Below are 13,902 nucleotides of genomic sequence, written 5' to 3'. Positions count from 1 at the left end.
CAACTATCTCTCCTGGGTTCTGCATGGGGAAAAAAATGCCTACCCTGAGAATTTGTATCCATGGGTCTTCTATCATAAGAGTTTAGAGTTCTAATATACATCAACCAGGTAGTCTAGAAAGCCCCAAAATGAGAATTTAACATAAAAAATTATCCTAAGCAAGTGATATCTCTTACAGCATCCGACAGAAACAAATGAAAGGACATACCCTTAACCTGGACCATTTCCAAGTTCCATAAATAAAGCCTTTCTGAAAATGAGTTCATAATCCAAAATCCAACACAAATGGAAAAAGTCCACCATGAATGAAAGTCAGCAGTCACAGTAAACAATAGGAAAGACCTCCAAGACCTTCAAATAATAGAACAATCAGATAAAGACTCTAAAATAAATGTTTCGATTAATTGAAGACATAAAGAAAGGAATAAAAACATAAAAGGTCAAGATACTATCAACAAAGACCAGTCATATGTGAAAAAGAATCTCTAGAAAATAAAAATTAAATTATTGAAAATAAAATCTCGATGGATTGGCTATTAGCAGATAAGCACACCTCAAGAGAGACTTAGTGAACAAGAAGATAAAGCTGAGAAAATGTAACACAATAAATAAAGAGAAGAAAAATATCAAAGAGGTCAGTAGACAAGAAAAAAAGAATGGGAAGAAGTCCAACATACATCTAATAAGAGTTCCAGAAGGAGTGAAAATAGAAAGATAAAGGAGAGATTATTCAAAGACACAGTGTTAAAAAAAGAGACAAAAGGCCCAAAATGCAGTCACTTGTGTTAAGCCCACATCAACAAACTGAGACTTAATGCCTAACCCAATTGCAATCTCAGCCTTTCCGAGAAATGTAATCTCAACTGGTCAGTCTGAAATTACCCAGTCAGCACTGGTCGTTCCTGGTCAGTGAGGAAATCTGCCTGACAGACCCCTGCTGTACCCCAAAGGAAGGTGACCTTGCCTGAGACAACTCACTCTTTGCTAGTAACTTCCTTGTCCTGCCCCCTTCTGCCTATAAAAGTTTTCCATTTTGTACAGCTCTTTAGAGTTCCTTTCTAATTGCTAGATGGAATGTTGCCCAATTCATGAATTGTTGGAAAAATCCAATAATATCTTTAAAATTTACTCAGTTGAATTTTATTTTTTAACAACAGGAATCCTCAGATTCAGGAAACACAGTGAGTCCTAAGCATAGTAATTAAAACTAAATTCATACCAAATGCATTGTGCTGAAATTCCAGAACATGAAGGACAAAGAGAAACTCTAACAATCAAACAAAGAAAGGGCAGGATACTTAAAAAGGAGCAATAATAATTAGACTGACAGCAGACTCCCCAATAACATCATTAAAAGCTAACACAGAGGACTAACATCTTCAAAGTACAAGTAGGAAACGGTTTCAACTTAACCATTTACAAGGCCAAAATAAGTACATTTTCAGACAAGCAAAAGAGAGTGTTAGTCATTGAAAAATTTGTCATTTTAAGAACTATGAAAGGATGCACTTCAAGAAGAAGGAAATGGAACCTAGAGGTAAGAAGCTGGAGAGGTGAAGAAACAGAAAACAAAAGAACTGGTAAATATTCTGGTGAATCTGAATAAATAATTCATAGACTCTACAGAATACTGATGATGATGACTAATACTGGGAAGACTGTAGGAGGTAATTGGAGTTAAAACATTCCAAGTCCCTGCACTGTTTGTGAGAAGGATAAGGATATTGATCAACTTCACATTTGTTTAGACTTGATGTCAACTATGCATGTTAAATTTTTAAGGAGCTCAGAGAGAGACAGAATTACACTGAGCGGTGGTACTATTCAGCAAAAATAAATAAATACACCAGGAAAAGGAGAATAGGGAGTAATGAGGAGAGAGAAGTGAGTGGTGGAGGGAAAAAGAGGGAATAAAGAAAACTCAGTCCAACAGAAAGCAGGAACACACTATTTTTGAGCATTAAAAAAAAAAACAGGGTAAATAATAGAAAATAAGAAGTAGAAATAACCCTAAAATTATCAATAAATATAAATAGACTAAACACACAAGTCAAAAAACAAAGATATCAGATTAGGTTTGTTTTTTTATTACAAGAGACTCACTGAAATATAAGGACACCAAAAGTTTAAAAGTACAGAAAAATGATGCAAAAAAACTGGTAAAGCTATATTAATATCACACAATTTTACAAGTAAAAGCATTAAGGATTAAGGAGGGTTCTTGCATAATATTAAAGGAACAATTCAACAGGAAGAAGTATTAACTATAACCTTTTCCTCACCTTGTGAACATAATCTAAAATGTACTTAAGGCCAAAAACTACAAGGAAAAATAGACAAATCTCCAAACTTTTTTTCTGTAATTAGGTAGACAAAATAATTAGGAAAGGTATAGATTTGGACAATGCAATTAACAAGGTTGGTCTGACGAACATCATATAGACTCCCGAATCCTTAACATTTGGAGAATACATATCTTTTTCAAGCACCTAGGCATTGGTTATAAAAACTGACTATCAGCAGAAGCAAGAAGAACTACAATCCTGCAGCCTGTGGAACAAAAACCACATTCACAGAAAGATAGACAAGATGAAAAGGCAGAGAGCTATGTACCAGATGAAGGAACAAGATAAAACCCCAGAAAAACAACTAAATGAAGTGGAGATAGGCAACCTTCCAGAAAAAGAATTCAGAATAATGATAGTGAAGACGATCCAGGACCTCGAAAAATGAATGGAGGCAAAGATCGAGAAGATGCAAGAAAGGTTTAACAAAGATCTAGAAGAATTAAAGAACAAACAAACAGAGATGAACAACACAATAACTGAAATGAAAAATACACTGGAAGGAATCAATAGCAGAATAAGTAAGGCAGAAGAACGGATAAGTGACCCAGAAGACAGAATGGTGGAATTCACTGCTGCGGAACAGAATAAAGAAAAAAGAATGAAAAGAAATGAAGACAGCCTAAGAGACCTCTGGGACAACATTAAACACAACAACATTCACATGATACAGGTCCCAGAAGGAGAAGAGAGAGAGAAAGGACCAGAGAAAATATTTGAAGAGATTATAGTCAAAAACTTCCCTAACATAGGAAAGGAAATAGCCACCCAAGTCCAGGAAGCTCAGAGAGTCCCATACAGGATGAACCCAAGGAGAAACACACAGAGACACATAGTAATCAAATTGGCAAAAATTAAAGACAAAGAAAAATTATGGAAAGCAGCAAGGGAAAAACGAAAAATAACGTACAAGGGAACTCCCATAAGGTTAACAGCTGATTTCTCAGCAGAAACTCTACAAGCCAGAAGGGAGTGGCATGATATACTTAAAGTGATGAAAGGGAAGAACCTACAACCAAGATTACTCTACCCGGCAAGGATCTCATTCAGACTCAATGGAGAAATCAAAAGCTTTACAGACAAGCAAAAGCTAAGAGAATTCAGCACCACCAAACCAGCTCTACAACAAATGCTAAAGGAACTTCTCTAAGTGGGAAACACAAGAGAAGAAAAGGACCTACAAAAACAAACCCAAAACAATTAAGAAAATGGTCATAGGAATATACATATAGATAATTACCTTAAATGTGAATGAATTAAATGCTCCAACCAAAAGACACAGGCTTGCTGAATGGATATAAAAACAAGACCCATATATATGCTGTCCACAAGAGACCCACTTCAGACCTAGGGACACATTCAGACTGAAAGTGAGGGGATGGAAAAAGATATTCCATGCAAATGTAAGTCAAAAGATAGCTGGAGTAGCAATACTCATATCAGATAAAATAGACTTTAAAATAAAGAATGTTACAAGAGACAAGGAAGGACACTACATAATGATCAAGGGATCAATCCAAGAAGAAGATATAACAATTATAAATATATATGCATCCAACATAGGAGCACCTCAATACATAAGGCAACTGCTAACAGCTATAAAAGAGGAAATGCACAGTAACAGAGTAATACTGGGGGACCTTAACACCTCACTTACACCAATGGACAGATCATCCAAACAGAAAATTAATAAAGAAACACAAGCTTTAAATGACACAACAGACCAAATAGAGTTTACTGATATTTATAGGACATTCCATCCAAAAACAGCAGATTACACTTTCTTCTCAAGTGTGCACGGAACATTCTCCAGGATAAGTCACATCTTGGGTCACAAATCAAGCCTCAGTAAATTTAAGAAAACTGAAATCATATCAAGCGTCTTTTCTGACCACAGTGCTATGAGATTAGAAATCAATTACAGGGAAAAAAACATAAAAAACACTAACACGTGGAAGCTAAACAATATATTACTAAATAACCAAGAGATCACTGAAGAAATCAAAGAGGAAATCAAAAAATACCTAGAGACAAATGACAATGAAAACGCCACAATCCAAAACCTATGAGATGCAGCAAAAGCAGTTCTAAGAGGGAAGTTTAGAGCTACACAAGCCTACCTCAGGAAACAAGAAAAATCTCCAACAATCTAACCTTAAACCTAAAGGAACTAGAGAAAGAAGAAAAAAACAAAATCCAAAGTTAGCAGAAGGAAAGAAATCATAAATATCAGAGCAGAAATAAATGAAATAGAAACAAAGAAAACAATAGCAAAGATCAATAAAACTAAAAGCTGGTTAAAAAATAAATAAATAAAACTGACTATTTAGCTGGTCACAAAACAAGTCTCAATGAATTCCAAAGAATCAGTATAATACAGATCACAATGCAAAAAGTGAGAAATCAATAACTAAAGGATAATTTAAATAACTATATTTTAGAAATTTAAATTTGTACTTTTAATTATCATAGGAGAAACAGTGGATATTTTTTAAGACTTACTCTCAAAATAGAAATATAATTTTGAAAACAGAAAATATTTAGGACTAGATGAAAATGAAGATACCACGTTTCAAAACCTGCAGGAAGAAATGAAAGTTTTTCAAGGACATTTTGTACCTGTAAATGCTTAGTTATATTAGAAAAGTAGGCTGAACATTAATGAGCTGAGCACCAACCTTAACCAGGTAGAAAAAGAACAGAATGAACCCAATGTATGGTTAATATTATGGGCTTTGGAATTAGAAATAATAAGAATAATTGGTCATTTATTTGCCAAGCATAATGCTAAGCTCTTTCAATCCTCCTTTCAACATGCCTTTTAACATTTTGCCAACTTTATTTCATCGATCCTCCATCTCCATAACCATGTGTCTCCGATCCCTTCCCCCTTTCTTCATTTCTTTGCTGGAAAATTCTAAAATAAACCCCAGACTATGTATCATTTCATTTGTAAATACTTCAATACATCTCTCTTATAAAAAGGCTTTTTTTTTTTTTTTTTACAAAACATAACCATAACACTCCTACTACACTTTATATAATCAACACTAATTTCTTAATGTCATCCAACACACATCCCATGTTCAGATTTCACTGACTGTAGAGAAAACAACGAACAGAGACACAGACCTTCCATGAGGCCAGCCACACGGAGGGCCCAGGCAAAAGAGGGAGCTACTGTTGTTGGTACATGATAAATGGTGACCGAGGACATTGAGGTGTCATGCTTTCCCCGTGTGGGGATTGAACGAGAGTGATGAAACCTGAGACTATGACTGAGGGCAGCTAAAATGAAGGGGGATAAATGAATTCTTTTGGCACAATTACGTGCTAGTTTCTGTGCTGCCTGTAGAGTGAAGCCATGCTCTTCCTTTCACTGAATTACTCAGTTTTGTCGGGAGCTACTGAAGTTAAATGGTTACACTACTGGGGACAAGTAGCCTTATATTCTAGAATTCTCTACCTAGTGCTGGTTAATTTTATTACCCGGGAGAATCACAGGCTTTCCCCACACTAGAGTGCCCTCAGAAATCAGGGATATGGGCCAGGAGCAAAGTATAGGAGCTCTCTCCCCACATCTGGGGAGTTAGGACCCAGGCAGCCCAGGAGCATCTGTGTGAGTGCACGAAATAGGACAATGTATGATGTCAAAGATGGAGATCCTGAGCCATTAGTCTTGCACACTCTTAATGTCCCAACAACATCCCTTTTCATAGGTTCTATATTGTCCCATAATACAGATCAAGAACCTCAGGTGCAGAGAAGTTAACCTCACACAGCTACAGATTGGCAGAGGCAGGATTCCAACCCAGGCCACCTAACACCAGAGTTTATATTCTTTATCCACACCAAGCTCCTGAGGTTCATCTTCCTCATCCGCTGATTGGGGATGACAACCCCCAACCCCCGAACTGTGAAGAGGAATTGAGACAAGGAGATAAAGCCACCAGCACAGTATCTGGCACGATGATGATAATGGTGATGAAGGAAATGATGGTGGTGACAACTGGCACTTGCAAAGATACAGGCCCACAAGGCTGCTACCATTGTTAATTGCTCCAGAATAACTTACTGCATAAAATCCTCAAAAAGATACCTTTCCTTCCATTTCACTCTCACAAACCTTCAAGAGGACATTTGCGCTCTATGTGAAAGCTAGTTTTCAAAGTCAAAATCATGGCATTTCACATTATATGAAGATATGAAGAAAAGTATTTAAAAGAATCTAACGAATAAAACTGCAGAGCAGCGGGGAGCTCACATTACCCAATGCAGTAAGTGTAGCCTTGAACTTAATTTTCTAGAATTCTTGAAATATCAGTGATGGCAGCATAAAAGACCAATTAATCAGATCGTTTGTTCTCTGTGTGTGAGTCCCTGTTGCCATCTACAGTTAAAAATGGGGCATGCAACACTGCCAAATAACTAATTCTGAAAACATTGTCCTGGAGATGATGGTGCTAAGAAAATATACTTGTTCAATGAGTACAGACAATGGAAATGCTACCTGAAGGAGCAGCTCTTTTTCAACCACCTCTTCTGTCTTGCTGATGAGACGCTTCTGCAGGGTATGAATTTTCTGTATCAGCTCAAAGGTACTGGGGTCACTGGCCTACTCAAGGGGAGCAAAATAAAGTAGCTGAAATTATCAGTTTCAAAGCACTGAAGTCCCTATGTAAAATAATTATTGTTCTGTTAAAATCTATCGCAAAGATGCAGACCCAATACAGAAAGAATCAGAACCAAAAAAATAAAAATAAAAAGTACAACAGATGAGACACTCATCAAAACAGACTGATGTTTGGCTCTAGTTAGCCAATAAATGGAAAGTGAGTATGTTTATTCCACCAGGGGAAATAATAACAACAGCGGCAATAACGGTAGCTCCTGGGCCAGATACCTGGTTCTCTGCCGCCATCTGGACACTATGCTAAGTGTTTTTCATACATTATCAAATTTTAGTCACATGACAGCCCTACTAGACAGTATTATCTTCCCCTTTTACAGATAAGGCAACTGAGGCTCAGAGGAGGTCATTTACACACACCGATAAAGGTCAGAGCTGGATTCAAGCCCAGATATGCCTGGCTCCAAAGCCTGGGCTTCTTAATTACTATGCTCTGAGGTTTTCCCTACCATCATTTCTGTTTCCATAGGAATGAGACAGGGTTCCCTAATTCATTCGGTTTCAGGATTCTCCTTTCATAATTGTCAACAAGAAGATTCATTACAGCCTATGATGGGGAAAGTTTCTAGGATGTGGACATCTGCTAATAATTGGCAGCAGAACAGGACCATGGCATTTAGCTCTCAAATGGCATTATCAATCCGTAAGGCTCTGATGCGCCTTCAGTAGCTATCTGTGTACAATTCAAACAAGATCTACAGTTACATATTGATAATTTGTCCTCTAGACGTTGAACCAAAGCTTTACTTTCAACTGTACTGACATTCTGAATTAATCTAGCAGCTAAATATTTTCAACTACCTCCCAGAGTCTCTATTTTCTAATTTTTTTAATAGACATTGACATGGAATTGGAAACTTTAAAGATCTGCTTGAAAACACATGGAATAAACTAATGTGACAGTAACTGAATTTAAAATTTTCAGCTCCTTAGAAAAAGTATAGATACACGTATATGTATAACTGAATCACTTTGCTGTACACCTGAAACTAACACAACATTGTTAATCAACTGGACTCCAATTTAAAAAAAAAAAGTTGTTCAACAACCAAAGCTACCACAAAAATAAATAAATTAATTTAATTTAATTTTCAGCTCCACTTCCCCAAACGCATCCATGTTATTGTTATTTAGTAAGCTACTCCACTCTTGGCATTTGAAGAGGAATAAATGAGGGTCCAAAAGAGGTGGGGGGAGATATTCCATTGACTATGACTTTGCTTAAGAAATACTAAGCAGTGCCAACCGATATCCATATTTTGGAAGTAGATTTGGCACACATTCACTTGGCAAGACTGGATGTCGTTAAAACTCAGGCCTCATGTTTACATAACAATTTATAATGCATTATCCTTAATGCTTTCTTCATTTAAAGGAAAAAGTGAAAATAGAAAACAAAAACCTACTTGGCTGTTTTTCCCCTTGCCCTGCTCTTTCTTATATCCCATACTTCTATTCTCCCAACACCCTAATTGTTCACTTAGTCAAAGCCCCTTCTGGCACCCACATTGCTGGGTACAACTAAAGGAGATGGGCATCTTTTTCTTGAATAAGCAGAGCTTGTCTGTTACTGTTACCTGCTGGTGGAAATGTCTATCAGGAGGTCATAAAATAAAATATGAGGTTTATTATCCGTCACCTACCAATGGGACTTTGGCTGTGTTCCCAGATCCTAAAAGGAGGAGTTTGACTAACACAATGCTAGTTTTTGAAAAGAGGGCAAGTTCACAAAAGCCCTATTTTCTTTGGGAAATAAAAGGGTGCAAAGGCCAATTGAAAGATGGCGAAGACGCTGGTAGCCAGCGCAGCTGAAGGCAATTAACCATCCAAGGCAAACAGGTAGCCGCAAAAGAGCTGGTTGACCAAAAACTGCTTAAACAACAACAAAAAATAACAACAATCAACGTCAACTGGTGAGGCCAGTTCACAGCTTTCACTGGGTCTTCTTTAGGCAGAAAGGATTTTGTCCAAGACTTTTAAAAGCAAAACCCAAATCTGGAACAATCCAATTTACATTTGATCTAGCCTTGGATTTTAGGTGACAATGGCAGAGCATTAAATAAAAACATGCTTCTTATTGTGCTTTAGGTAAGAAGACAAGCAGGTTAGAAGGAGGTTTGGGGGTGGGAGGAAGGCTCCCCCGAATGTTACCTCCAGCTTTCTCCATCTGTGCACATTCATGGGGTTCTCCAGTTCCTCCTCCAGGGCTCGGCATCTTGTCCTCTCCTTCAAGAATTCCCTTTGCGTGTGAAAAAGCTCCTGCCTGAATAAGACAAACTTTCTTTTGCAAAGAAGTTCTGCACCCATTTGAATATCCTTTATGTGCCCACTACATCTTACACAAAAAGCTGGGATCAGAGAGACGTCAGGACCACTGAGACCAGCCTCCTAATCCGCGCAAGACACAGATGATGTCAATTCCTGCAGAGTGCAGACTTCAGCTTTAGCTTTACAAAAAAAGTGCCAGAGCTTCAGAATTATGATTCTGGATACCCGAGGAATTTTAGAAGTATATGGAAAGAAGAGGGAGGAGGTAAATTATGAGGATTTCAATATATTGTTCAATGTGTCTAAATGTCTCCTACAGTAGCAGAAGAAAACAAGCCACATTCCACCATGAGGTATGGCATCTGCATGCAAGAGATTGAGGCTCAGGTGAGAACCTGACATCAATTAGGGCAGTGCATCACCACCCTGATGGCATACGGGAATCACCTGGGGAACTTTAACAACATACCTTTGCCTGGACCCAACCCCCAAAGGGATTCTGCTTTAATTGGTGTAGCATGCAGCTTGGGTTTCATAGATTTTTTAAGTCCTGCTGGTAATTCTAATGTGCAGCCAGCACTGAAAAACACCAAATTAGAAGTGATCTTTTCTCTCATGTTCCGCAACTACACAGATGGCTGAAAAAGTCCCGAAGAGCTAGCTCTGGCTCAAACATACTTCTAAAATCTGTAGGAATCTCTAGTTAATAGGTAACGTGCTACAGCCATCCACAGTATTCAGTGAGCTGGCTGCCACCCTATTGAAAGAGAAGCTCTGCTGGGAGGTGAGAAGAGGCAAGCACTCGCGTTGACACGGGCAAGAGGATATTATTATCTGTCCTCATCTGCTGAGTGTGAGCAGATTACTAATACTAAGCCATCTCTTTTACTTAATTGCTTCATTTAAACCAATAATACAACTTCCCCTCATTAGCAAGACAGACCATTAGAATTAACTGCATAAGGTTCACTCAACAGGGAGCTCAAGCTGCTTAGAATTAAAACCATATTTTTAACACTACGATTTTCTAGAGTGTCATCAACAGCAAAGGGCAAGAGTATTAGCTACTATTATCGATGACTTCTTTTGTACCAGACTCTGTGCTAGGCATATTACGGTCCTTTTCGTGTTTAATTTTAACTGCAAGCCTTAAGCTCAGATAAGTGATTTGCCCAAGGTCACACAGCTTGTAGGTGACAAGTCTGAGATTGGAATTCATGCCTGCTTGCCTCCAATATTTTTATTGTCTTCCCATTATAAAGAAAGGTAAAATCTATTATCAACAAACCAGCAATGTTGACTGAGAATGGGTAGAATTTGGTCCTTTGCGTATATAATAAAAATAACACATGGCTGGCAAGTTTAGTGATGGTCCTGGAGATCATTCAATAGCTACTTAGAATGAACCCATTTGTCTCCAAAATGTCAATGGTAGCATCTCTGGATAGTAAACTTATGAGAGATTTTCTAATCACGTCTTCATAATTTTTCTGCATGCCCCATGTTTTCTACAATGTATCTGTACTACTTTCATCGTCTGAAATATGAGCAACTCTTTAAAAGAAAAAATAGAGTATTGATCTGTCCAAGATGGTGGCAACTTCCCTTGCTCTTCCTGAACATATTCACTGCATTTAAATATCAAAACTATCTAATTCAATTAATTTAAGAAGTAGATCCAAACTGTGTCCTTGTCCCAAGGTGGCCAAGGATACTGTTCATCTACCAGTCTGTGGAGAATAAGATAGCTACTGTGAAAACACCAGACCTATTATGTGGTTTCCTGCAATTGCCTATATGAAATATGGTGATGTTTTCCCAAAGGGAAAGTAGATCTTGTATAATGTAAGATTTAAAGCAAAGAGAAGGCACACTAAGCTCAAATGAAAGCCGCAGAAGATAAATCAAGAGTGAGATGCAAAATCTGGCCGCCTTCTAAGGAAACAGTTTTCAAACAGTGTAAAATTAAATTTTTCCCCTCTTTTCATTCTGCATGTAATTCCAAGAAAAAGACGTGCAGACGTTACCAGGATTCAATTTAAATATTGATGCTCCATTTCTTGCATACTGCCTTATTAAAGAAATTCTAAAAAGCTCACTGGGGGAATTTTTTTCTGAGTTGTAACTAGTTTGTGGTTATGATTTGACTTGAAATTTCTTTTTCTAAATCCAGAATAAAGTTTTCAAAAAATCCTTTTGCACTTGCTTATGTTCCCCTGAAAGGAAACCAGTTCATTTTTTGTGACATAGAATGGGCACGATATAGATTCTGGATTATGGAAAAGTTGTTCTCATTATCTGCTAATCATTTCAACATAAAAAAAATTATTTTTATGCAACTTGATAAAGACCTTCAATGACCAACAGGAGGAACACAAGGTCATTTCAGGAGCTCCCCACAGAGTGCTGTGTGCTCAGCTCCCAGGGGGTCTTCTATTACCTGAGTTCATCAACATTAGCCACACTCCTGGCAAGAATCCCCTTTTCCCAGCGAAGCTTCTTGATCTCAAGTTTGAGGATTCTCATGTCCTCCAACCTCTGGTTGTACTGGCTCTCGCCTTTATTCAGCACGGACTGCTGGATCTTGATCTTCTCGTAGAGCAAAGCCAACTCATCATTGCGCCGGACTAGCTGTGACCCAAGGATATCTCTCTCGCTGATGACCTAGAAAGGTAGGGAAGGGCACGGCCACCAGGGGACAAAAAGTCCCACGTTTCATCATGGCAGCAGCATTCAGTCTGTCAATGAACACCCATCCAATGGCCACATGTGCTAGGCACCCATTGGGTGAGGCCCTGGAAATAGCCTGCTAGACAACCAACACTGGACTCCTCCCATGAGAGTTGGCAGCCTTGTTGGAAAGAGTACAACAAATAATCCATAATAATAATAATACAATAATCCTTGGCCCATGCCTGTTTGCTTGGTTGGTTTTCTCCAACACATTTTAAGTGTTTAAATTTGAATGCCTTTAGGGTGAGCTAACTCTTGCCAAGTTCTACTATTCCTTACTGTCTTGCATTAGCCAATGTCTCTTTTTCTTAACCTGCCAGATCTCTGAAAGCATTTAAGTTTCTAACCCCCAAATTATGTAATTATTCACTGTAATTATACACGGGCAATTATATTATGCTGGAATGTAAGCTCCCTGAGGACAGGGACCTTATTTTCTTGTTGGTCAGTGTATTCCCCAGAGCCTAGAGGAGTGGCTGACACATAGTAAGTGCTCATAAATAGGAGCTGAATAAATGAATGAATATTTCATAATTAATCAACAGAAGGTGGGCCTCTGGGGCTGTTCTTCTGATAGACTGAAGGGAAGAGCTTAGAAAAGAATGAGGCTTTGTGAAGAGTTGCATCAAACAGTTGTGTCTGCTGATAAGGTCTGCAGGTCTGGTGAGGAGATGTTCTTACCTGGTCTAACTCCTTCTTCTGTCTCAGCCTCTCCCCATCAGCCTCGGCAATGATTCGCAGGAGTTTTCTCTCTTCGGCTTCCTGCTTTTCAATGAAGTGTTTGGTCTCCAATGCTTGTTGTCTCAGCTTCTGCAGCTCAGCCTGACAAAGAGTGAAAGACCAACTTCGCTCTGTAACAGCACAAACCAGGACGGCAGGGCCCAGATTTAGATGGACAGTGTGCTTCTTATACTTCCCTGTGATGTTTCATTTAGCATGGTTTGATCATCCTCACAAGCAAAGCAAGCTTCATACATACACACACACACACACACACACACACACACACAGCCTGTAAAGAAACAACAGTGCACATTAAGGTGATCATGTTTTATTCTATGAGTTGTGCCCTTGAGGGATTTCCATAATTTTTCTACGTAAGTATAGCAGGGACCTCATTGGTATTCAGCAGCAGTTCTCTTACCAGCTAAACATGGGGAAAATTCACAAACAGTACAGAGAAGGATGTGGGGAGCAGCATGGTGGGGGGTTGGGTGAGGGCAGCTCTGTATGTACCAGCTCCTGTAACAGTCCTAACACCACCAGCATATCAACTGCAGAGATAAAGCCTATTACAAGCAACACTTAAATTAATAAAGATAGCAACCAAGGGTCTATCATATAAAACATCTTGATGGAACAGAAGAGATGTTATAGTATAAAAAGATATATAGATCCTACTCTTAAGACGATTACAATCTAGATGAGAAGATAAGATATATAAGTATTATGCAAATATTAACAAGTCCAGGCAATAATGTTCCAGGATCTTTATTATCACACAGACAGTGAATTGATGCTACAGGAGGTCAGAGGACTGCAGTTGTTAGCAAGGCTTCCTGGGAGAACTCAGATCTTGAGGCTCCTGAGGCTACATGGAAATCCTAAGAGTGATGAGGAAAGCATGCTATGAACTGGTAATTTTCAGAAGGAAAATTCCCCTCATCAAAGGACACATTTGCTTCAATTCCACAAGTATATTTATGGCTTACAATATCCCTGGCATGATATTAGGTATTTTGCCTCAGTACTCTTATCCCCATTTCACAAATGCAATTACAGAGACAAAGAAAAGCAAATCAACTTGACCAAGGTCACACAGCTAATAAGTAGCAGAGTTGAAATTCCATCCTAGATCTTTTGATT

General features: G+C 38.3%; 1 protein-coding gene across 1 annotated transcript in view; it reads right to left on the bottom strand.

Annotated features, from left to right (window-relative positions):
• CFAP58 (cilia and flagella associated protein 58) overlaps positions 1–13,902 on the bottom strand; it is a 105,867-nt gene that overhangs the window by 55,814 nt on the left and 36,151 nt on the right. Inside the window, exons 12-15 of the mRNA XM_029244820.1 lie at positions 12,718–12,858; positions 11,744–11,967; positions 9,187–9,298; positions 6,856–6,960 (exon numbers count right to left, since the gene is read on the bottom strand). Coding sequence (XP_029100653.1) covers positions 6,856–6,960; positions 9,187–9,298; positions 11,744–11,967; positions 12,718–12,858 — 582 coding nt within the window. The remainder of the gene's footprint in view (positions 1–6,855; positions 6,961–9,186; positions 9,299–11,743; positions 11,968–12,717; positions 12,859–13,902) is intronic.

Source organism: Monodon monoceros, unplaced genomic scaffold, assembly GCF_005190385.1.
Source record: "Monodon monoceros isolate NGI ecotype Baffin Bay Population unplaced genomic scaffold, NGI_Narwhal_1 Super_Scaffold_4, whole genome shotgun sequence".
In the NCBI taxonomy this organism is placed as follows: Eukaryota; Metazoa; Chordata; class Mammalia; order Artiodactyla; family Monodontidae; genus Monodon; species Monodon monoceros.
The sequence above is the reverse complement of the archived record's forward strand: the minus strand, read 5'-3'. Positions and strand labels throughout refer to the sequence as shown.